The sequence below is a fragment of the Phoenix dactylifera genome, unplaced genomic scaffold (assembly GCF_009389715.1).
Source record: "Phoenix dactylifera cultivar Barhee BC4 unplaced genomic scaffold, palm_55x_up_171113_PBpolish2nd_filt_p 000275F, whole genome shotgun sequence".
Lineage (NCBI taxonomy): Eukaryota > Viridiplantae > Streptophyta > Magnoliopsida > Arecales > Arecaceae > Phoenix > Phoenix dactylifera.
In genome coordinates, this window is record NW_024067760.1 from 185,989 (window position 1) to 211,626 (window position 25,638).

Consider the following 25,638-nt stretch of genomic DNA (forward strand, 5'->3'; position numbering starts at 1 on the left):
GTCTTCCTCTTCATATGATCCAAATATATCATATGAAAATAGAGTAAAGACTATCAAGCGGCCATTTTTGCCATTATAACAAGAAGGTTAATAATACCCCCCCCCATAATACCCCCCCCCCCCCCCCCCCCCCAAAAAAAAAGGCATTAGTTGTGTAAAATCATTATTTTGCCTAAACAAATGTATTTTATTTTTATTAAAAAATAGTGTAAATAGTTTAAATTCTCATTATACATTATATAATATAATAGACTCTGTCACAAAACATTGTAATGTATGCTGTGATAATATATCAGCTTGTCATTGTAAACCTTGGCATAGCTTAGTTAGCAAAGACAATATATCTCTAAACAATGAACTGCCTCCAAAACAATTATTTATTCGGTTGTTTTGAGAATGAGGATTTTTCCTTGCTTAATTAGTTTTAGATTTAGTTTTTTTGGGAATGAAATAATAGTTTTTTGTCTAAGAGAAGTACTAGCTGTTAAAATGGTGATTATTACATCCTTATAATAGGGTAAGGATAAAATATATTTTATCCAGTAATATTGATAAGATGTCATTCAAAACAATAATGGTAAGTTATATATTTTTTCAATCATAAGATTATCTGCAGGATAAAATATTGTTGTTGAACTGATATAAATATTGGAACCTTTAATTTTTGTTTTAATTACGATAGCCCTTATATTTAGATAATTTGTAGATAAAAGCTTGTGTAAGTACAACACCCATTATTTAATAAAAATAACAATCCTCCAAGATTACCCCTGCTTTGATTAAAACTAAGATAGGGCCATGAATTGCCAAATCCAGACATTTACTCATTATATACTGACTAATATCATAGTTACCATAATGACTACTATTAATTTATTATTAGTACAACATACATGATGAGTGATAGTAAAATGATGGTCCCATTCTTTTGTCGTTTTGGCAAGAGAGGGAGGCAAGATTGCAACAAAACTGGCTTAATATATCATACCCTATCCCTTCTGTAATAGTTGTCCCGCTGTCCTAGAAGTATGGCTGGGTTAAAAGTTGAAACTATATTTAAACCTACTGATAACTTGAATCTCTCTCAAGCTGGACTCGAGAAACCATCAATCCATTGGATGATAGAAGAGGTATCTCCTTCTACCAAACTCGGTTAGCAGGAATGAATTGTTGAGCAGCCCTTAGGCCTTCTTTGGGATTGTTGTAAGTAATAAAATTTGTAGAGCTTTTAGAATTAGATATTTTGAAAGTAGAATTTCTATAAAATGTTATTTGTTATTTGGTAATTATATTTCTAAAGTGATGTAAAATTTTAACATATGTTTGGTAACCAACGTGAGGAAGTACTTTTGCCATAATAAAATGACAATAAAAGATATTTTATAGTATTACATAGTGGAGTATAATATAATATAATATTGAATACTATAGCATAACAATATAACATAATACAATAAGATATGATGTGATATAATAATATATTATTAATTTTGTTTATTATTATAATATAGTATAATATCATATTGAATACTATAGCATAACAATACAACATAATATGATACGATACGATATGATATAATAATATATTATTAACAGTATAATATTACTACAATATAATATAATGTAATATAATATTATATATTAATATTGTAATATAATATAACAATATAATTAAATATAACAGATTAGAATCTAATCTAATAATAGATTATAAATAATATATTATATTATACTATATTATGACAATATTATATTATTATAATATAATATAATATATTATCTTGTTATATTATTAATAGCATATTTATAATATTATAGTAATAATATATTATATTATCATAATATTTTGTTATTATTATAATAACAAAATATTATGATTGTAATAATATATTATATTATGCTTATAATATATTATAAAAATATAGTATATTATATTATATTTATAGTATAATAATATATTATGATATGATATAATATAATGTGTAATCATGATATTTTTTGGTGAGCATTTTGATCATTAGAAAAATTTCATTAAAACCAAAACAACTTTTCGACATTGATCAGAAAGCACTTTTGAGGAGAAGCTTCAAAATATAGCTTTTTCCAAATAGACATTTTCAGCTTTATGACAAAGCCAAAGCAGCTTCTCGATTTTTTACCTAACATTACTACATCATCCTAAAGTACTTTTAGAAAGCTAAAAAGCGCTTTCTAGCCCACCAAAAGCCTTGCCAAACCGAGCTTTAGTCCTACCTAAGCTTCTCTTAATTTAGCAGCAAAAATTGTTTGATTCTCTAGAGTCTAGAGTAAAGCATTTCCTCAAATTTTTCATGGTCACAAACCATAAAAAGCCGTATCACCAAAGTTTGTCATCTCTGTATCAAATCCCATACCGGTACAATTCTATTACAATATCGATATATCCGGTATAAGAATCGGATCAGCATAGCATACCGAATGTTGATACATCTTCTGTAATATGTACCAATTCACTATCGATACCAATACGATATAGTAAGATTGAATACTATATAGTAAGATCGATACACACTGGTACGTACCATCTTTTTTCAAGAAACCCGCAAAATTTATCTTAACCCAATACGAAGGAGGGGAATCCGGAAAAACAGACACGAGGTAGACAGCAGCCGACAGTCATAGAGAATTGAAACCTTAGGGTCAATTGAAACTCTTTTCATGAACCACATGCTACGTAGTTTGCCAACTTGAAGATGGTGTTCGTGGGAAGTGTAGCTTAATACAAGGAATTTTCTCGTCTGCCGTGTTAAGTAAATTATTTTCCTTTTGGTACTAGTAAGGAACCATCTTTAGGGGCTCTTTTGTGGCCACCTACAACATTGAAGCAACTTACACCTTTACAGCTTCTCTCATCCCAGCTTTCTGTGGTTTTATTTATTTCCACCATCGATGTCAACAATGTCCCCACAATTTTTTTTTTTTTTTTTTGGTAAATCAGCAGCTAACACACAAGACACAACATGTACGAGTACAGCCCAAAGAGTCAGCAAGCAAAATACAATGCAAGAGAGATAAAACAAAAATGCCCCACAATTACTTATTAATGGAAAGTATACAAAGGAATTGACGAAAAAATAAAATGATGTGATAATATTATCAATTTTGTCTGCAAGATCAGTCCATCTTCCTCAAATTGAGAGCTTAGTGTAACTCTGCACATTACAATGGTTTTATTGTTAAGAAATAATTGTTTCACGAGGTCAGGAAATTAAGGGCTACCAGAAAATGTGTGAGCGTGTGCGTGAGAGAGAGGGAGGGGTGAAAACTTTCTGTGATCCAGAAAAGATGAACTTGGAAAATAGACAACCATTCCTGATATTTCTAGTATTTTATCAGTGTAATGATTCAATTAACTGAATTTTACACCGACTTTCCATTTGACAAAAAAATTCATAACTTATAATCAACCTTCCATGACTTGCTCTTGCATTATAAACGTTGACAGAGAAGTGATACTGTTGGTTAGATTTCTTTTGTTTCCCTCTTCTATGGCCTTCTGTCTTCATGCTCTGCATTACGTACTCTTCACTGAAATTAGTTTGTTAGGCCCATCATACTTTGAAGAAATCATATATTATGTTAGGATTACACCACACATCTTGTCTAAATTCTGGCGCATTAAAACATGAATACAAACTCAGGTAGCTCCATGTTTGTTTTACACAAGGCCTTGCTGCACATATACTGCCACAGCTCAAGATCGTAATATTTCTACCATTTTAACGGCAGGCCCATGTATTATGGATAGCGATGCACTTTGATGAGACAATTTTGGCATGAAAGATGCAAATCAAGAGAACAAGATGCAGTTATATTGAACTGCAAGAAGGTCTTAAACCTGAACCATTGTCCTCCTCATTCCTGAGATGGATCTCTGCAATTCCACATCCCCTTCCAATTGCACCCAATGCTCTATGCTTTCTCCGAAGGTTCAACTGCTTAAGAGGAAAATGAAGCTTTAAGCAATAACAACAAAAGATTACAAAGCAAAAATTGCAAGAGTACAACATCATCTTGATTTCTAACAATACTATACCACATACATTGGCATTTGTACTTCTACTGTAAAGATGTCAAAAGTATTACTTAATAAATAAAAAATAAGTTTTTAAAGGTGGCTGCAGTATTCAGGCGGTTAAGAAACCGCATAGTGCACATATGTTATGCAGAGACATATTATTATATAGTAAATATAATAATAGTAACATTTTTATAAATAATAGCATTATTAATAGTAATAATATCTAGGAATTAGTGTTTACTACTTAGGACTTAATTTTTAGTAGTTTTATCATAGCATAGTTAATGTACTTAATATACACATATCAATCCCTTTTGAAACTCATATTCAACTCAACTATTTGAGCTTGCATAGGAGTGGCCAAATATGCGGTCCGATAATGCTACAACGCCCACACATATGGTCACATAAATGATAGTTATGCTGCATATGCAGCCACACAATGCTAATCCTGTTGCATATATGTTCAAAAAATATTAAATGAACCAACTTGTCCATCCCATATATGGCCTGATCTTATATGGTAGCTGCATTTAGAGTATGCAGTGCAATCAACACTAACAGAGTTTGAAAAATCGAACTGCTGCACATAGCTACCTATACCATAGAACATACTATGTGCTGTACGACCGCATATCGACAAACCATGAGTAGACAAAGGGTATGCCATAGCACATACCATGCTGGTACATGATTAGTATGCCCAGTACTTCAAACCTTGATGACAATCTGATGTAACAATCTGTATAATTGTGTAAATTTGTCATGATAACAATTAAGAAAACTTGGATTGTCAGACTAATTGCAAAGAGCTATTTCAGAGTGATTTAACATGGTAGCCTTACTAATTTCTCGGCGAATTGATATGGTCTTATGTACTTGAGTGATCTTGATCTATCTTTAATTATTCGCAAGAATCAAGCTTTAGGGCCTCCTTAGATGAATGAATGGATTATTTGTGGAGGGAGTCCATGAGTAGGAATACATTGAGGAGGAATTGAAGGGTTGAGGGAAGGTTGTAGAAACTCTCAATCTAAAAACACAAAAAAGGATAAGAGATTTGAATAAAAAAATGTTTTAACTTATTCCTATAATTTACGTTCACTATGTTCTGCAACCCCTCTGCCATATCTCCCAATCTTCTCAAATTCCCCACCCATGTATCAACTGCTTGTTAACTTCCTCTCATGCTGGGAAGTTATGCATGAATAATCTGTTTGTGCTTCCAAAGATGCCCTTGAAGTTATAAATAAAGTGGCGAGCACAGATACAGAGACAAGTTCTGATTTCTCTTAACCATTAATATCAATAAGAGAAATGTAAGCATATTACACCATAACAGCAGACAAAAAGGGACAGGTCTGCCAGGGTTGGGGGGTGGAGAAATCTCATGAAGAAAATATTAAACTATATTAAAAGGGGTGTAGATGTACCATTAGGTTCAATCTATTTAGTCTTGATCAAGAATTTCCAGTGCAGGTATGCTTCGAAACCGAGCTCCTAATCGCAGATCAGATGGTTTGTTTATTGTTCCAGCTCCTGATCTTTGCCGCTTACATGAAAACCCTTGACCAGATACTGAATCAAATAAACTTCCCATATTCATTTTTGCCTGTTTCTTCTTATCAGATACCTCTTGCAAGAAACTGTCCAAATGTCAGCACAAAATAATTACGTTCCCACAGTAACCATAATTGCCTACTAGAAATAAAAACTAAATACCGGATAAAATGGAGAATTGCAGTAATATTTATAGATTGAGGAGTTGATCAATAGATTACTTGTGACCACTTTTAAATATCCAAAAAAAAATCAACATTAATATAGACATCAAGTAAGTCATAATCGCTGAATGCTTGAAATAAAGAGCGCATAATGGATGATCCAATCACTAATAAGTTAACACTTATACATGCAACAGCACATTTCTTCATTTTGTATAGAGGATGAAACACCTTACTGATATTATCTTTCAGTAATAACTCAAACTTTTTTTCCTCGTGTGTACTGTCTCATTCTTTTCCTCTTGTGAAATCACACTTGGATATGTGTATAAATCTCTCACGTCCAAGTCCATGAAATATTAAAAAGGAGTATATGTTGTACCTGGGAGCCTACAATCTTACCACTAATAGTAAGAGGATATAACTCCACTTGGCTATGCCTCTTGATGATTTTTTTGTTCAGCCATTTGCTATGAAAAACTCAAAACATTTGTGCATCAACGAGGTTTTATATAATAAGATATTAAAGAATATAAACCAACAATAAATTAATTAAGGTCATAAGATTCTAAAATCATTGACCTCCGCATTCAAGTTCGAAGACTCATATAATGGCAGCAAGTTGTCACAAATATCAGAAATGTATGCAGTTGTAAGTGCCAAGTACAAAAGGTTTACCGTTCCCGAATTATTTTGAAGGCTTCTTTTGTCGCATAAGGTAATCCTGTCTTTGGATCACGGTACCTGCAATACCAGATAACAACTCAAACTGTATGGAAAGTAACAGCTAAGAAGCTGCATATAACATCCTCAGTTCTGTTTCATTTTTTGCAAATAATTTAAGCAAAAAGGATCCAACCACAAGAGCTAAATTCTATGTCACAAACCATCAGGACAGGACCATCTTACTTACAAAATTGCCTATCAAAGATCTCAATTTTAATCCGGTGTGCAAGAGAGTTACTGGATGGATGTTTTTTATATTTACTTATTCTCACAGACCTGAAAACTACTATGCATTTTAAATATCCAAGTTTCACATGAGGATGAAACCGGTAGACATCATTCATACCATAACCAACAAGCCTCGTACCAAATATTTGATTCCAATAGTGTTGCTCATAAGGAATATTATATCCTCTCTTATGAGTTGAACCCTGTATAGCCTTAATAGATGAGGCAGCCTCCAACCACAAGTCAGGAATGCACTCAAAAGGTATTATCCCAAAAGTGCTGATCAGCACGAGAAGGCGCACAAAATATGTACCAGGACAGTGCTTTACCAACACATGACAATGGCATGATAATGGCTTTGTGCAAGTATCTGGCTTGCTGCTGTGCAAAGCATGCCAAGCATTATCACAAAATAGCATGGTACTTCCAATTCCCTTGCCAGGCTGGCAGACCAGCAGCAAGTGGTCTTCAATGCTTATGTTCCTCACTGATGGTATTATATCTCCTGAATTTATCTGCTCACAGTACTATAGAACTTAACAAAAAAATCGCAATTTCTAGTCATTGAATAAGCAGACAATTCCATAATTGAGGTAATGCATCTTTTGAAATGTCACTAAAACCATGATGTAAATAACAAAAAAAGGAAAAAAAACATTGAGAACGGGAAAAGACAATGGCAAAAGCAACAAGCTTGATATAGTAAAAAAGGTACTACAATAGTAAAAATTTAAATAAAGAAGCCACAAAATGCAAGCAGGATAGCAAATCTATAGATCTTGCATGCAACTAAACCACCACAATTCCCACATAACAAAATCTGCACTTATATTCTACCTACCCAAGCATACATTGTAAGCAAGAAAAGCATTTTATCTATAACCTTTGCATATAAAATTGGTACTGTCATCCTACTTGGTCCATCCTACTCGGTCCACTCTCATCTTATTCAGTCCGCTAGAGCAATGCTACAGTCTCAGAAAAATCACTCACCTGTCTTGTACCATTCACTTCACTTAACTATGTAGCATAATTCATGGTGCTAATTCAAAGGGAGAAATGGAAATACAACACGCCAGCTGAGTGACATTTTCAGTTACGCTAAGTTACTAAAGCATTTTTGTATACTATAATATCTCATCAGTTGACCAGCGGCCCACATTTTGAGCCCATGGCTTAAGAGTTTCTAATGTGACCTGCCAGTCTTGGCCAATTTGAAACCATCAAAGGGGAGACTTGGATGAGTCCTTTTATCTCTTACTCCTTTATGTGTCTAACAACCTTAGGAAATTAGAGAAACAATTTGTTACTTGTCATCGGAAAAAACAGATCAAATCATCAGCAGGTATCCTATTCTGGAAAAGGAAAAGAAAAAAAAAATAATTGGGCCAAAGAGTCCCTATCCTGGAGTTTTTCCCACATCAACATTTCAAAACTGTTATGGCCAAATAAATAATTAACCAACTCCTAACCATATTACATGCTGTAATTAAACCTAGTACTTATATAATTTGGAAATAACAAAATAATAATTTCCCTAATAGCTAATAAGGAAAAATAAAAGAATATGTCTACTAATAATAGTAAAACGAAGATTTACACTCAGAAAAAGAGAAGTGGTATAAATTACACAAATCAAATTGTCTATTTTTCCCTCTCCTGTGTCCTATTCAAAAAATATTTGTAGTAGTTGAGAATTGTTTGGTCCCCTCTATAATTTATCTTGTGTTCCTTTTTCCATCTTTCCTATTTTTAAAGCTTAGATATCTCAAATTTCCTCTTCCTAGCCAGGCTTTCATCTGGCTAGGGTGGCACAATTTTTTCTACTTTTCTAAAACAGTAAAAAATGGTGTTATTTTGTTGTAGCGGACCTTCAATGGAAATGTTAGTTGATAACTCATCCTAGCTAGGCTTTCAATATAGTAGGAATGGGAAAATTTTTCTTTTTCTTTTCTAAAGCAACAAAAATGGTGTTATTTTGTAGTACTGGAACTTCACCAAAACTGTTATTTAATAACTCATCCGAGCTGGGCCTTTGGTCTGGCTAGGATGGTGCATTTTTTCAAAGCAGCAAGTTTGGTCCAAGCTTTCAGTTATGGTGCTAAATTGTTATAACAAATCCCCATCAAAATTGTTATTGACTATAGAATGTTTATAGTAGTTATTATTTGTCTCAAGACATAATATATCATTTTTTATATTAAATGATTGCTATTTAATGATATCACGATGGAAAATAATTGCCAATGGTGCCAAAAAAATGTTGCTTGGTGGATAAAAATATTTTTTATTAGCCCAGTATCTTCTAAAGGAAAATTTGATGAGCCAAATTTAAATTTTGAAAAGAAATAATATTTTATTTAAATAGGTACAAGTAAAAGTAATAGCCATTATTTATGTTATAATGGAATGTGATAATGCCATATAACATGCGATGCGGGACTGAACTGCTTGCATCATATTAAGTAGCTTGAATTTTGCATATTTAATGTTCTTTAATTGCCGGCTTTAGAGTGAAATCATTAGAGTGTTTAAAAGTTCAATAATAGCCAGGTCATATTATAAGACCTTTAAGTCCATTATTTAAGAGATCCAAAAAAAGTAAATTTTGGTAAATTAAAGGATCGATCACTATTCATGTTACTATCGTATGAATAGGGATGCTAACCTGTGGGTTGTTGAGAGTCAATAATAAGTTTATTTTGCAAACTTTTTGAGGGATTTGTTTCTATCCTTGTACCAGAAGGACTAAAATTTGTTGACTTGTGGTCAAGCTTGAGAGTCTTTATAAAGTGGGCCGAGTAAAAGACTTAGCTGGTTTCCTTATAGTGAATGGAATTAAAGATTTGAGGCCAGGTTTGGCCCTCTTGTTTCCTGACTCTCTCTTCTCTTCTCCTCCTCTATTTTCTGCCACTTATTCTTCTCCTGTCTCTTAATCTTCTCCTTTATTTCATAAATCTGCTGTTTATCCCTGCTTTCTTTAAGGCTTTGAATAGACCATGTTGCTATCTACAGATTTTTGTGTGCATTATTTGATCTAATCTGATTACAGATTTATATTTGATTGTCTTAGAGAGATCTAGATGGTGATTTGGTTCATCTTTGCATATACAGGACACCCTAAACAGACATTCTCTGAACAACCATTGTTTGAGCTTTCAAGTTTTCTTATTGAGTATCCCTCATCTCAGAACCTGGATAGCAAGCAATAAGGTCCTTCATAATACTAATCCTTTGCCTTAAGGTCCACCATCATATGGAGGCAGCCCTAACCCCTTGCTATCCTACATCAACTTCGTATTAGAGCTAAAGGGCCCTGCTCCATTCTTCTAGTCTTTTCTTGATTCCTTTCTATGTTCTTCGTTCTTTCCCCTTTCATTATGTTACTAAATGAGGAGTCGAGTTTCAGATTTGATGATCTTCACATGCAAAATATGAGAAAAGATCTTGTGCCACATGGATGATAGGTTGGCATCTATCAATAATGCTGTGACGTCAATGACTGCAACACTACAAAAATTTGCAGCGGCTTTAGGTGTTGAACAGCTCTTTAAGGATGAATTACAAATCAAAAGTCAGAAGAAAGAAGAAGCTAAAGAAACACTTCATGAAGGGCTTACAATCAAAGCTTCTTTATATGAAGAGTATATGAACAAAGTTCCATCATACAAAGATACTGCAATAGAAGGCCCGTTGATTGAGAATGCTATAAATGATGATCTATTAGGTATTTTGAAGTAGAAGATCATAATGATGAAGATTTATATAATGAGCACTCATGGCGAGATCAAGTCGCAACCCTAAAGGCGATGATAGAGATCAAGTAAAACCATTCTTGATTGATTTGTTGGGTTCTACGAAAATCGCCGTCAAATGGATGATCCAAGCCTTGTTTCTTGTAAAACAACAAGCACCAAAACAACCAACAAATGATTTGATTGCAAGAGAACTTTATGTGGACTTTCATCATCCAATCATAAAGATTCAATGGAGGAACAAGGTTCTAGAAAAAGATCTCGGGGATGAGATCCACATTGAGGAAGCAGATGATGCAGGACTGAATTGCATCACGTTCAATAGCCTGAATTTTGCTGATTTAAAGTTCTTTAACTGTGGGTTTTAGATTGAAATCATTAGGGGGTTTTTTCATACAATAATAGCCAATCAAGGTTGTAACATAAGATCTTTAAATCCATAACTGTAGGAGCTACAAAAGGAGTCAATTTAGGTAACTTAAATGGTTGGTTACAGTTCCCATTACTGCAGCATGAATAATGATGCTACAGTACCTGTGGGTTGTTGAGAGGTAGTTTGTTTTGGAAACTTTTTGAGGAATTTGTTTCTGTCTTTGTATAGATTCCTAAGAGGACTAAAATTTGTTAACTTGTTGGTCAAGTTTGAGAGTTTCTATAAAGTAGATTGAGTAAAAGCAATGTATGCGGGCTTTTTTTTATTGTGGATGGAATTGAAGATTTAAGGCCACATTTGGCCCTCTTGTTTCCTCCCTCTTCTCCTCTTCTCCTCCTCTCTCTATTTTCTGCCACTTATTCTTCTCTTCTCTCTCCTAATCTTCTTCTTCTTTATTTCATAAATCTAATGTATATCCCTGCTTCTTTTGGGCTTTGAATGGATCATATTGCTGTCTACAAATTTTTTTGTGCCATATTTGATATAATCTGATTACAGAAGTATTATCCCACTTAACCTTCAGGAGTAGGCAACGAACAAGACTGCTAATTGTTCAAAATTTGGTCTCATGTCAGGTAGGTGCTTCTGCAATCGGAGTAATCAGAGTAGCTTGGATTTGATTGACCACAGGTAGAGGGCAGCGAGAATGGAAATTCGACTCAATGGGAAAAGAGACGGATTGAAAGCACCCTCAAGGGAACTTATGTGTCATTAAAAGCAGCCTGAACTTTTCTTTATTCATAAGGCTCAATCGACTATTTGGGCTTGGCCCTATACCATGTAGAGAATGTCCCCTTACAACACAGCTTGGTCGGTTAAATTTATATTTCAGAGTAGAGTCGGACAGCCGCTTCTCTGAAAGCATGGTTCTTGCCTCCCTCTCTCCTCCCTCCTTGGAGCTCATCCATTTGTTGGATGAACCCTTGCTCTCCTTTTGGAGCTCATATATTCTTTCCAACAAGTACTTCAAAAAGTCCTCCAAAGAAATATCAATACCTAGAGTACCTAAAATATCCGAAACAGGCTCTTTTCGTTGTTTTTCACATCCGATATCAAAGAGAACACATATTTGATTGTCTAAGAGAGCTCTAGAATATCATTTAGTTCATTTTCCTAGATATTGGACATCCTAAATAGGCATTCTTCCAAACAACCATTCCCCCATATTTCAAGCTTTTCTTTTTGTGCATCCTCATCTCAGAACCCGAACAACAGCCAATAAGTGCCTTCATAACACTAATCCTTTGCCTCAAGATCCACCATTATATGGAGGCAACCCTAAAACCCTTACCGTCCTACATCAACATGTTATATCAACCATTATTTTAAACCTTGTTTTAGTCCAGTTGCTTGGAATAAAAGGCAAGGCTTTGGTAAGGGTCTCATTCAATTTTGAATTTGTGACTTCGTTCTTTCCAATCTTCAACTACTTCTTGATTATTGGGATGTTTTGGTGGGTTAACTACAATAATCATTAATATACAAATAAAAATATAAAAAATTACTTAAACACCCCATCAACTTAGGGCCAATTTTACTTAGTACCGCTTGAGTTAAAAAGTTTCAAAGTGGTCCCCGAAGTTAGTTAAGCAGTTCAATATGGTCCCAAGCTCCATCCGGCATCCAATGCCGTTAAAATGCCGTCACAAAAGACAATTTTGCTCTCATTAGAACGATTTATTTATCAAAAAATGTTCTCTCTTATCTTCTTCTCATCCCTCCTTACTCCTACCACTTCCTCTTTCAACACCTACTACTCCTCTTCTCTAAACCCTGCCACCGTTCTCATCCCTTCTCTCTAACCTGGTCCCTCACGAGCCCTATCCACTCCTACCACTCCTCTTTCAACACATCCTCCTCCTCTCTAGACCCCGCCGCCATCCTCATCCCTCCTCCCAATCTAATCGACTCCTAAGCCCTACCCATCCCCATCCACTCTCACCACCTCTTCCTCTTCCAACACATCCTCCACTCTAAATCCTATCGTCCTCATCCCTCTTCGCAATCTAACCTAGTCCCAAACCCCACCCACTCTCACCACCTCTTCTTCTTCCAACACGCCGTCCTCGTTCTCTCTAAACCCTGTTGTTGTCCTCATCCTTCCTATCCATCTAACCTAGTCCATAGTCCCACCCGAGCCCCACCCACTTCTACCACCTCCTCTTCTAACATGTCCTCCTCTCTAAATCCTGTTGCCATCCTCATCCCTCTCTCCATCTAACTTGGTCCTGAGCCTCACCCATTCTCACCAACTCCTCTTCCGACAACTCTTCTTCCTCTCTAAACCCCGCCACTGTCCTCATCCCTTCTCTCCATCTAAACCAGCCCTCACAAAGGTATTTTAGTTCTAAAAGTCTAACATGACCATAACATGATGGAATTGCATAAGCCCAGGTTATTGAAGATGGACAATGGGACCACAATGAACCACTTAACTAACTTGAAGGACAACTTTAAAAAAATTTAAATTCGACACGTACTAAGTGAAATTGGCCTTAAGTTGAAAGGGTGTCTAAGTAATTTTTCCGAAAAAATATTGATCAATATCAAGATTTTTAATAATTATGTTTCCGTTAAAATAAATCCCCAATGAAATCATCATTGAGCGTGATAACGGTTATAACAACCATTATTTTCCTCAAAAAATAATTTTAAATTTCAAATACTAAAATAATCACTATTATAATGATTATTCTAATAGTGTTATAATGGAAAATAAGGGCAATAAAAAAAATAATGACATTATGTTTCTAATCACTATTCACTTGAATATTTTTTTGAACCATGCAATCTTTTTGAAGGCAAAATTGATACAACAAATCTGAATTTTGAAAAGAAATATATTTTATTTGAAAAAATAGTATAAATGAAAATAGCAATCATCATTTGTATTATAATGAATAATGCCAAATAACGCGTAATAATGGTTGTTATCTTTCTCCTGACTATTATATAACATAACTAATGGAGCTCAAAATTATTATAACAGCCATTATTACATTTTAATGGTCATTAGACTTGTGTCCTAATATAAAAGCCATTGATCAATGGCTAACTAAGCAATTGTATATATTTATTCAATATACGAAAAATTATTCAGTTTCCAATGGCACTATTGTACTATAATTTCTGCCCTCTAAGATAAATGTTATTGAATATTTCAACGTAAATAATTGCCTACCATATCTAATAATCTAACCCTTAGATGGACTGTGATGGCCTTCATTAGCCATTATAAAGAAAAAATTAGATAATCACAATAAATTTATTTATGCATGCCTCTTCATTTTTAGAACTAGAATGCCAAATCTTGATTCTTTCATGTGGTTTTGTCATCTTAAATTTACAAGACAATTTAGTTTGAAGAGATTGGTTTCTTTTCTATGGCTTGGAGAAACAGGATTCGCTATTTCAACTCATGAGCAGCATAAACTGGCATTTGCCTACCCATCATGCTACAGTTGAGTCAATAATAACATTATATGAATCAATAACAAAAAGTGGTATTAAGAGCTTGAGAATCTTACATTTTTTTAATCTTATATTTATATCGTACCATCAAAACTCAATTATCTGTTGGTAAAATAATAAGTTGGACAATTTTTTTTATATATACATCAAACTAAATATAATAATAGATGAGGAGACTATCAAATTTAAAATATAAAATATTTTAATAATTTGATATGTTTTTAGTTGGTACATCCAAAGCACATGCCATCCAACTAGTATTTGGAAACAATTACGATCACAAGGCTACAAGTTTACTGAAGCAAGTAAATAACAATGAGTTAGCATGCAAGTGGAATAAGAATAGCTAGACATGCTTGCTGGCAACATTTTATGTATGGTGTTAAAGAGGCTTACTTGGCAGGCAATCCAGTAACCACGCAGAAGGACTTCTCAGGATCTGAAAAAATGGCCAAAGTAAAGCCAGAATTAAGAACCACACAAAAGAGAAACACTGTTAGCATAAGTATGTTGGCAAGGTATTAGCAGATTAACTTTTTGTAAATTATATAAACTTAGGGTGATGATTTTTCTCTCACAAATATGCATAGGGTGTGTGTGAAGATTTTATATATCCATTTGTATCTTGCATAGAATGCATTTGATGTAAATCATGAATGATGGCTATATCTCCTTTAAAATCTGAGGAACAATCTCAGAAACACAACTACTGACAGCAAATGCAAATGTGTAGAGAAAAGCCTCAAATTAAATTCCTATGAACTATTTACAGCAAAAAGTAAGACAGGGGAACAACATTTAAAAAGAGCAACGAGGTTTTAAACAGATGAGTCGAATGGGAGTTTGATAGTACTAATTGTTTATGAATCTCGTTCGTGTACTTTAGATCTGAAGCGAGATGTCAATTTAGAAATAGAACGGAGTCAAGATATGAGTATATGACTAAAGTAGTAGGAAAGAAGTGTTAAAGTAAAGAAAAATGGAATTTGGCACTGGTAACAGTTAATGGTAGGTCCTGGGCACAGTATATCCAAAGTTCTGCACTGTACGGGATAAATACCAGGACCAAAAAGACTCATCCCTTGCTGCAGCGAAGACCTGAAGCTCAGACAATGTAATATTTATAGGCACAACAAAGATAAGCTCATAATATAAATCCTTAAAATTTCTAAGATATGAACAGATTGGGAAGGAAGATAATTGGTTGTCTGTGATCATAAGTTGTCCTCCTCCTTTCCTGCATGGACCAAATTAAGACAGCTTCTTACATCATGTCAAGTTACCATATAGTGCTGACTATATCTCCATTTTAAAGAGCAACTTGCAGGCTTTTTCATCCTCTCATATCAAAGGCAACAGTAATCTTAAGAATTATAGTTACAGAATCTAAATTTCACAGCTGCTCATAGAACATGCTCAAGAAAATTTTATATCCACTTAAACTTCTTGGAGGTGCTAACATTTTGACTCCGAGCTTCATCTTGATTTAAGTACCACCTTTATTTGCTCTTCCCAACTGTAGCCAAGACACCCATCATGTCTAGCCTTCCACCTTCGAGAATATGAAATGGGAATTTTGTAACTTTTTAGTCTATCTAGGATTTTGTTTCTAGTAGACAAAGAGATTTATGAAGAGGCCGATTAAACAGCATAGATTTTGTAATAGGTACTCAAACAGGAGAGAGAAAGAGAGTGTGAATAGAGCAAAAATCAAGAATTCTCAAGATACAGTGAATATATAATAAATAGTCATAGCTAGCAAAAAATGTATTTCTACAGTTTATGCAAAACAAAAGCATAATGCTTGTTGGTTGTGGCCATGATCATTTGAGTGCAATTCACCATGACAAACTACATTACGTTTGGTCAAAAATGAAGCACAAGAAGGGATTAGACCTCAATGAATAGTCATGGCGATCCAATATTTCACCTCTAAAAGCCCGACCAAAATGACAACCACATTCTTGAAGAAAGAGCACTTGGCATTGTTGGAGAATCTAAGTATTTTAATCTTTGTCAACATCAAGAATGCCGTAGAGTCGCTGAAAAAAAGTTGTTTATTAAGGATATCCATATGAAGCATGGAAACGTGGAAATATAGGGCATTACTTGAAATGGAGTGGTTCGCAAAATTATAAGCATAATCAATGATATAGTCGTGTTATCATGACTATCTAGCACCAATTCCATCATGTAAGCAGTAGCTCAATTTCTTCTTCCCATTAGCATCCAGTTGCTAGGTCTTCACTGCATCATTTTGCATGCTTCAGTTCAAAACGACCTTCTCCCTGCAATTCATCCCCAACCCAAAGTACACTCACCTTCCCATGATTAAGCACTAGGAAGATAAAGCAAACCTATATGAAATGCAGCATTCTTGGAATAGCAAAAGATAAATTAAGCCAAAAATAATCCCAAGAAAGAAGGAAAAGATCGAACAGGGAAGAAACACAACAATATTTGATAATTTTGCACTCTAAAGCTTTGTTTAATATAAGTAGTATTAGATACACCATATGTGAAGTATAAACAGTCAAAACAGAAAAAATGAAAGGCTGACTGTCTGTGGCCATGAAAGTGGCAATAAAGAGAATTTTCCAGTATACTTACATGGCACTGATGCTGTACAAATCTCTGATTGGAATTGCAATCCTTTGCTAAATTCTAGATACGAGTTACCTAAAAAGCGTAGATATTATACAAAACATTTAGATTTTTTATAATTATCTCTTGTGCTCAAAGAAAAATATGTCAAGCTGAACCTCATACTCTATCTGAAAGAACAACAATCGGAATTAAACAACAGAAATGCCACTTATACTGCTGGCTTATCACAAAAGAAGAAATTTTTTGGAAAGAGGACTTGCCATCTCTAGAAGTAAATCGTATCTGAGGACCATTATAAACTGCTTTATGCACAATGGCTCTTTTCTTGACTTCTTCTTCTCTTGCTAACACACGCTCCAAATTTCTCAAGTTCATAATTTCTGAAATTTTCTGTAAGTTGTCAATGACATTTTATCCCAAAGCCTCCCACTGCCAAACTAAGCCCCCACCAATTTATCACTGGCACTTGAATATTGTAATACAAACCTGTTTGAGCCGCTTCTAAAAGCATTTCTTCTTGTGTCATCCGTTTTTCTTCTCCCTCCTTTTTCCTTTTTATCGGCTGCAGATTTTATTGGAGTCATGTACATATACATGCACACACACAGAAAAAAGGTTGAGATTACAACTTTCAAATCAGCAACTCTTAAGTTGAGCCTTTCCCTCAACATAGTCAATATTGACACAAGAAACTCAATAGCTTATTAGATTGTACATACTATAAGCCAAAGTTTGCCATCTCAGTACCAAACCCCGTACAAGTACCATCCTGGTATAGTGTTGATACACATGATACGGGGGTCGGTTTGGCATGTCGACACTCAGTACGCCCCCCCATACCGCATATCTATTTGGTACCAGTATGGTGCGGTATGCACGGTACTGACCGATATGGCTTACCATGTAAGCCTCTGCCATATATTACTGCAAGCAATGAGAAAGAGAGCCCTAGGAAGAGAAGAATACCCTTAAGCAAAGCAGATATCCATATGTCAGTTTGCTGCGAGGCATTCAAAGTATGGAAGTCAACAAGTATGTTTGGTAAAACAGAAAAAGAAGATGCTTCCGCCCTAGGAAGAGCAGCCTACCTTAACCAAAGCAGATGTTCATGTATCGGCTTGCTGAGATACCTTCCTAGTTAGGAAGCCAACAAGTCTGTGTGATAAAATAGAGCGAGAAGGTGCACAGTGGCTAATTAATAATTAGCGTCTAACAAGTAGAAATTCCAATGAAATTTACTTGTTTTTCATTTTTCAAGTGTATCAAGTCTGCAGTATTATTACGAACAAACATCTTCCCACCAAAACAATGTATTTGCTAGTTTACACAATCAAAATGACAATATAGCATAGTTGAGGGTTCAGCTTTATTGATAGAAGTGCATTACATAAACCATACCAGATGCTTGATTCATTTAATAGATATCTGCATACGATGCATGTAGAAGAAATGGAGAACAAAAACACTAGCGATTTTTCTTATGGTCACATAGCATGTTTCTCGAGAACAGATTAATGGCACATACTTTTTCATAAGGAGTGTACAATTCTAAAATTCACATGAAAATATGAGTATAACCCATTAGAATGCAATTCAAATCCACGTAGTCATTCCACTGCCTATCAGTATAAAAAAAACACTAAATTGTACATGAACCATCCAATCTTCTAAAACCAACTAAAAATTACATGATCAAAATAATTATATCCTGTGAACTAATGTCAAAAACATCGGATCTTAACTCACTTGAGTACTATGAACTTAACTACTTTAGCACTCATATGGCATGTTTGCGCCTTCACAGTGAGAAAGAACCACAGGTAAGCGTATCTTAAATGATGATGGGAAGGAAAAAAAGGGAAACTCTGCTTGTTCAAAAAATGATTATCCTATAAATGCAAGACAATCACCTGCTGATAGAGTTTTCCAGTTTTAATCAGTACCTAATCCATGGAGGATATGTTATTGATATAAAAAGACATACTGCAGCGAGAGACATTAATATCAGATACCATTAACATAAAAAGGTAAAAGAACAATTGAAAGATCTGCTTATATATAGAAATGACAAAAACAAACAAGGGTTTAAGCACTATATGCATAACTGATTATTATCTGCTTCCAATTCAAAGAAAACAGAAGTATGCAAAGCATGATTAGCAGGTGTCCCAAGAACAGAATCACCATTGCAAAAACTAACCTTCATGGACGCTTGCAATGCTGCACGTATGGCGTCTCTTTCTGCTTGCCTCACAATAACTGAAGTCCTAGTTGACTTCCTCACAACTCTCTCACCCTCCAACTCATCAGGAGCATCCTGATGTTCAGATGGGGTAGCCTTCTCTGATGATTTTTCACTTTTTGGGACTTTGTCTAGTTTTGAGAGAACCTTCTTTTTGTTTTTCTTTTTTGTCACTGGCTTTCCAGGAAATATTAACCTCTTTTTAATTGGTACCCTGCAAGAAAAGTATGATATCAATATCCATTATAAAATTATATATTCTCATTGACACATATCAGCTGGCTTAGCCACACCTGATTTCAGCTTCGTTTTCAGCTTCATCATCAGGATCAGGTTCCTGATCATAAGAATGAATAAAGAGGTCAAGGGACAGAAAAGAAAAAACAAGTCAACTGTATGGGTGTAGACGTGCATTTTAAGATCCTTAAAAGGAAGTGAAAGAAAAGAAATGGACACATATTGATTATTTGCCATAAAGCAAATGAATCAGTGGAAAGGAAAATGATAGGATCCTCACATCCTCATCAAAATCGCTATCAAACTCGTCAGCAGCCTCTGGCTCTTCTTCATAGTTAACATCATCCTCTTCCTGAAGAAGAATGAACGTTATGATATGTCAATTTACTTATTATTCAATAACAAGTTACAGTAACTGAAGGAGAGGTAAATCATGCAATTTGGCATATCTAGAATCTTGTTTGGCAAACAAGTAGTCATCATTCCAGGTATATGAAATTATGGAGGTGGTCAACATAAATTTTTTGCAATATCATGTGTAAAACCAATTTGAAGAGTAAAAATATGGGTTCTAATCAAGATGACACAACCAGTTTTGTTCTTTTAGATAATTCATGCTAAATAATCAAACTTTTTAAATATCACTATCTTTTGAAAGAGGTTACGGCAATCATAAGCCAAAGGATTTAATTACAGAATAAATTAAACTGAAATAAAATTTTAAGAAAGCAATAATTTGTCAGAAATATTAAGCATACCATCAATGAAAGCAGCAAATTTCTGATTTTCTCAGGGAATAAACTAATATCCGCTAAGCTTCTAGGAGGACAAATAACAAAGAATATACAATTGTTTATAACATCAGATGCACTGTACCTCTTTAAGAGCATCTTGATTCCAAAACACCTCATCCTGTTCAATTTCTTCATCCACCAACCTAGTCATTCTAAAGAAGATGCACAAGTCAGATTTTTACTGCCAAGAGGATACAAGGTAATTTAAATTGTTGATGACAGATCGCTTAATATATAAAAGCAACAAATACTTGAAAGCAGGTCAGATGACAAAAAGTGCATAAAAGAAAATACTGAACCAGACCTTCCATGCATACAGCAAGGATCCTCTACAATCTTTTTTATTTTCATTAATATAAGATCAGATAAGCAGAAATTTTGGGAGATCATCTACGAAAAGGAAAGCAAGTATAGCACTTACCAACAACATACAAGCATGCTCCATAAATAGAAAACATATTCCATCAAGATGACATCAGAGAATGCTATCATTTTTCCGTATCGATAAAAGAAAATTTCTAAGCAAACACAAAGAGAGAGTACAGATGGGTACTTCTACCTTTCTTTTATTTGCATACAAAGATAAACAAGAATACGCGTAGGAGGTGATCATCTACAACAAGCCAAGGCAGTTGCTCAGCAGTTTGGTCCAATATTGTTGAGATCAGGATGATATCATAAATCATCCAGGGACTTGGGGATTCAGTCGTGGATTGGATCTTGGATCAAAATACAGCTGGTGCCTCAAAAATGACATGGCAGCCATCATGTCCTTTTTTGAAACAATGAGCACAAATTAACACAGGCACTATCATTAGAAGTGCATATCTTACCCATTACATATATATGTATGTATATCAATGTCAAGCAAATCAATGGTAACAGTCATATCAACTATTTAACAAGTCTAATTATGAACTCGTGGAATTCTTACTTGACATTCATATTTGAAATCAACAATACCACAGGCTCTGCAGCATAGCCTGCCTCTAATGGCTTCCATCATTCAAGGTATGACTGCTTTTCATATGAACTCCTCAACATCCCCCAAAAACCAGGTACATGGATAATGAATGACTACATTAACACACCCTGATTGAATTTTAAGTCTTTGGCACAGATTCAACATGGACTAATCAATATGTTCAAACTCAATTTATGGTACTTCATCATCCCTCCATGGATGGTCAAAAAAAATGCTCTAGCAGATCCAGAAGAAATACAATAACTTGACATTTGCATTATATTTTAAAAATGGAACATTTAGCTTGTAAATGTTAAAGGCCTATAGAAAGCATCGTTTAGACTTCAAATAAGTAAAATATATTGTATGCAATTTCTACACGTGCTAAGAGTTGAATTGTTATTTATATAATTGAGGACCTACCAAAGGTAGCAAACAATGCAGTGGAAAGGCACTCAAGCTCTTTCCAACTTCTTCATGCACAATTGCAAGCTATGATGTCTAAATTTTAGAAATTATAAGCTTTGAAAATATTACATTAAACTGACAAGCACAATGGAACAACTAATGAGTTTTTCCTAGAACTGAACCAAATGGATAGGCGACATTTTGCATGCAAAATTCTATCAAATTAATGTGCTTTTTCTGATATGGAGCAATACCTAATACAGCAAAAAAAGGAATATAAAAGAACCAGATAAACAGCAAATATCATCTATACTGAATATTAACCAACACAAACTATAAGAAACTTGCCAACAAAGATCCATGTCAGAACATTTCTAGCAAAACTTTCCAAACTTTCCATGAAAATCAATGTCAGAACCTTTCTTTTATCAACAAAATGACAGCCTATTGAATTTAGAGGTTAAAATAATGATAAATTAATTTATAGTCCACTCTGCATTGAGTATAACTATGCTTGTGAGTGCTCAAATCAGATAATTGCTTCAAATTAACCAAAGTGTGCAAGTAGCAATTTTCCCAAAGACAGTTCAGACTCAAAATTAAACAGCTGAAACGTAGCCTCCGCATTCGACCATAATATACTATTCTAAAGGCACCAAAACTCTTTGTTGTGTGTGTGTGTGTGTCTAAACTCCAAACTCAGTCTAGTTCTTGGCCGCATGGCATTTCGCGAAGGCACCACAGCTCAAACTTCGCCAAATTTCTTTACCACAGTGAATTACAAGTCGTGCTGTTGGTCTATCATCAGTCCACACACCAACAGCAAATGCACCTGCTTTCTATACCGCTCGCCTTCACATCTAATCGCCAAAATCTAGAATTACAATGTTCTGCAATTCTCACAGAGAATGAACGATAGTTGAGAAAACCAGAGTTCCACAGAACAGGATTCATCGGATGAAAAATCTTGATATCTTAGGGTTTCATAGATTCTCATGAGAAAGAAACCTAAAGAGAGGGAGGGAGGGAGGGAGGGAGGGAGCGAGGGAAGGGGAAAGGGGAAAGGCTACCTCTTTCCTCTGGTCAATCGAGCAGAACGATCGAGGACGACGGGGTCCTCTTCGGTGTCCGCCATGGCCGACGCCTTCTCTCCTCTCCACTCCTCGCTTCTTCTGCGTGGTCGCGCGATCGACGACGGAAGAAGACGGATCGAGAAAGTTCAGAGCTCTCTTCGATTGTTCCACCGCCAAATGGGCACGAGCGGCCGTGTGCTTTGGAAGCGGGCCGATCCGCTGCGCCGTTCGGTCTAGACTGCAACCCGGCCGGGTCCGGACCGGGGCACATCTGACCCAGAATCGATCTAATTTTCTTTCAGATCTGGTGAGGTTCCTATTTGAACCGGGACCTCTCTTTATAGTCTAAATATTTAAAATTTAATTTTATATTTCTGGATATCCATATCTCTTAATTAAAATTATCTAAAAAATAAAAATTAATACACAGATTAAAAAACCAGCAGGCACAATCCAAACCAAGTTCGTTTGAAGTGGCAACCAGCATGTTGATATTTTTACCAAGGCTTTGGGTTGTGATCAGTTTTTTTATCTGCTATACAAGTTGAATGTTATGGATCGATACACGCCAACTTGAGAGGGATATTACATTTACTAGAATTATGCACAATTTTGTCCTCCGTCCTCCTCCATCAATGAATCGAAACAAAATCCTTTTCATGGGTAACGATACTCTCTCCGTCCTCCTTGGACTCCACCTCATTCGTGAGGCGTCAACGGCCATCGTACTCGATGCGTCATGGTCGAACAAAGCTTTTGATGAAACCATGTAGATTGCTCTTTTTGTTCCATGCAGCGTTAGGGTTAGAGGAGGTGCTTGTGCGACACCGGATCTTGGAATGTGTATCAACACACAATAAGTCCATGTCCATACATATATATAAAGATGTGTATCACTTATATTAATTTGTACAACAAATACGGGTATCGCTAAGTGAAGTCATGAATTGGACAAAACAAAAAATATGTATTAGCTACTTGGGATGTGTGCATCACTAGTTTAAACAAATTACTCCGGAAAAAAATGAAAAACATGTATTAGCAACTTAGAATATGTGGATCAATCGCATGAACAAATATACATCTTAGAAAAATAAAATATGCATTTAAGACTTCTAATATGCAAAGTTGTAAATGCATAGAAAACCTAGTAGGGTTTATGTGAGGATCCATGTGGGCATGTATTTAGTCTCGCATCAGTTGTTCGCTGGGTAAGTTGTTATAAATGATATCAAAGCGGACCCAACCTGTTAGGGGAAAAACCCTAAGTCATATATCGACAGAGGCGCTCGGCCGAAGAGCGCCGACCGAAAAGCTGCTCGGCCAAGAAGAGCGCCGACCGAAAAGCTGCTCGGCCAAGAAGTGCCGACTGGAAAGCCACTCGGCCGAAGAGCGCCGACCGAAAAGCTGCTCGGCCAAGAAGAGCGCCGACCGAAAAGCTGCTCGGCCAAGAAGTGCCGACTGGAAAGCCACTCGGCCGAAGAACGCCGACCGGAAAGCTACTCGGCCAAAGGATGCCGACCAGAAAGGCACTCGACTAGAGGGCGTCGACCAGAGTGCGCGCCAAGAGGTGCCCCACCCAAAGCTGTTCGGTTAGAAAGTGCCGACCAAAGACAGCGCCAAGGCGCTCTGCTAGAAGGTGCTCGCCTAAAGGGCGCCGACCAGGAGTACTTGAAGCAACCCCGCCACAGGGCGCCCCATTGGGCGACCAGCTCGGCTCGGCACTCTTGCCGAGCCGATGCCTTAACCAAATGTTTAACCTCCGCCTAAAGTCCAAGGGACTGACAACTCCTACGGCTTGCGACCTGCCACTATCTCCAAGCCATCAAGGCATAAGATCTTCGCAGGTACTCGGCACGACCTGCCATTAATGCACGAGACTCTCTCAAGTCTCCGATGCACTCAGTCATTTAATGAACACGGCCCAAGACGATCTTCGGATCACTGAACCATCAGAGCGCATGGCTCTACCTGACCGCCGGTTCATTCGGTAATAAATGCACTTACCATCCACAGACCCCAGGCCCGCTACGGCCGGCGGTTCAACCACTCCAACAGGTCCGATCGACCGTGACAACTCCCTGGTTCCGGTCTGATTCGGCCTTATTTTCCACCACGCCATTAATGGGCCAAATCGTGCCCAATTATCACATAACAGGACAAACCTCATGTCACCTCCCAGGTAACCGAATCCTCCTATAAAAGGGAACCTGGGGGGAAGAGGAAAGGGGGACCAAAAGCAAGAAAAAAAAATCCGGAGCTGGAGAGAACCCTCCTAGACCGGGGGAAAAAGGAAGAAAACAGCACAGACACAATTGAACACAAGATTCTGTCTTCTCCACATACTCTCTCCCCTACTCTCTCCACATACTTGCCCCCTCTGACTTAGGCATCGGAGGGCCGGCGCCGGGGAGCCCGGCCACCGGCTTTTTTGCAGGACAGGACAGGACTGGACGCACCACCCCTCTTTGGACGCTCCCACGCCCCCCGATGGAGGACGCAGCCAGCCGGCGCACCACCGTCCGCCCCCTGCAGCAGCGGAGCTCCTCCTTCCCCGGCTTCACGGTGGCCCCCGGGTCCAATTTCCAGCAACAGTTGGCGCTAGAGGAAGGGACCGAGTTCGCTACCATGAAGCTAAGAAGCAAAGGGGCTTCCAACGCCTCTCGACGTCCTCCACCAAGCCCAGAATGTTCCGTTCGGAACTCACCACCCCCGGTTGAGCCAGCACCTCAAGTTCAACCGGAACAATTTGATGCCCTGGTGCAGCAAGTGCAGGCGTTGGCTACCGCCGTCCAAAATTTGCAACCCAGGGGCATCCCAGCAGCACCGCCTCCCCCGGCTCCAGTTCAACCGGAGCCCCCTACAAGCGGGCTTCCTCTTCGAGGTCAGGACTCTCAAGTCCAGGCCTCCGTCTGG

General features: G+C 36.5%; 1 protein-coding gene across 1 annotated transcript; it reads right to left on the reverse strand.

Annotated features, from left to right (window-relative positions):
• Positions 1–3,295: 3,295 nt before the first annotated feature.
• On the reverse strand, positions 3,296–22,905 carry LOC103720745 (SWR1 complex subunit 2). Its single transcript, XM_008810597.4, has 12 exons — positions 22,720–22,905; positions 20,360–20,429; positions 19,764–19,835; positions 19,540–19,583; positions 19,205–19,460; positions 17,491–17,566; positions 17,265–17,384; positions 17,008–17,076; positions 14,794–14,836; positions 6,463–6,528; positions 5,494–5,706; positions 3,296–3,974 (listed from the first exon to the last, which is right to left on the reverse strand). Exons 1-11 carry the CDS (start codon positions 22,782–22,784, stop codon positions 5,511–5,513), a joined length of 1,077 nt encoding a protein of 358 aa, XP_008808819.1. The 5' UTR covers positions 22,785–22,905; the 3' UTR covers positions 3,296–3,974; positions 5,494–5,510.
• Positions 22,906–25,638: the final 2,733 nt, after the last annotated feature.

Coding starts and splice junctions, on each gene's coding strand:
- LOC103720745 (XM_008810597.4), bottom strand. CDS start 22,784: ATGGCGGACACCGAAGAGGACCCCGTCGTCCTCGATCGTTCTGCTCGA. Junction 19,584..19,763: donor ATAGCGATTTTGATGAGGAT/GTGAGGATCCTA, acceptor TCTTATGATCAG/GAACCTGATCCTGATGATGA. Junction 14,837..17,007: donor TTGTACAGCATCAGTGCCAT/GTAAGTATACTG, acceptor CCATTTTTTCAG/ATCCTGAGAAGTCCTTCTGC.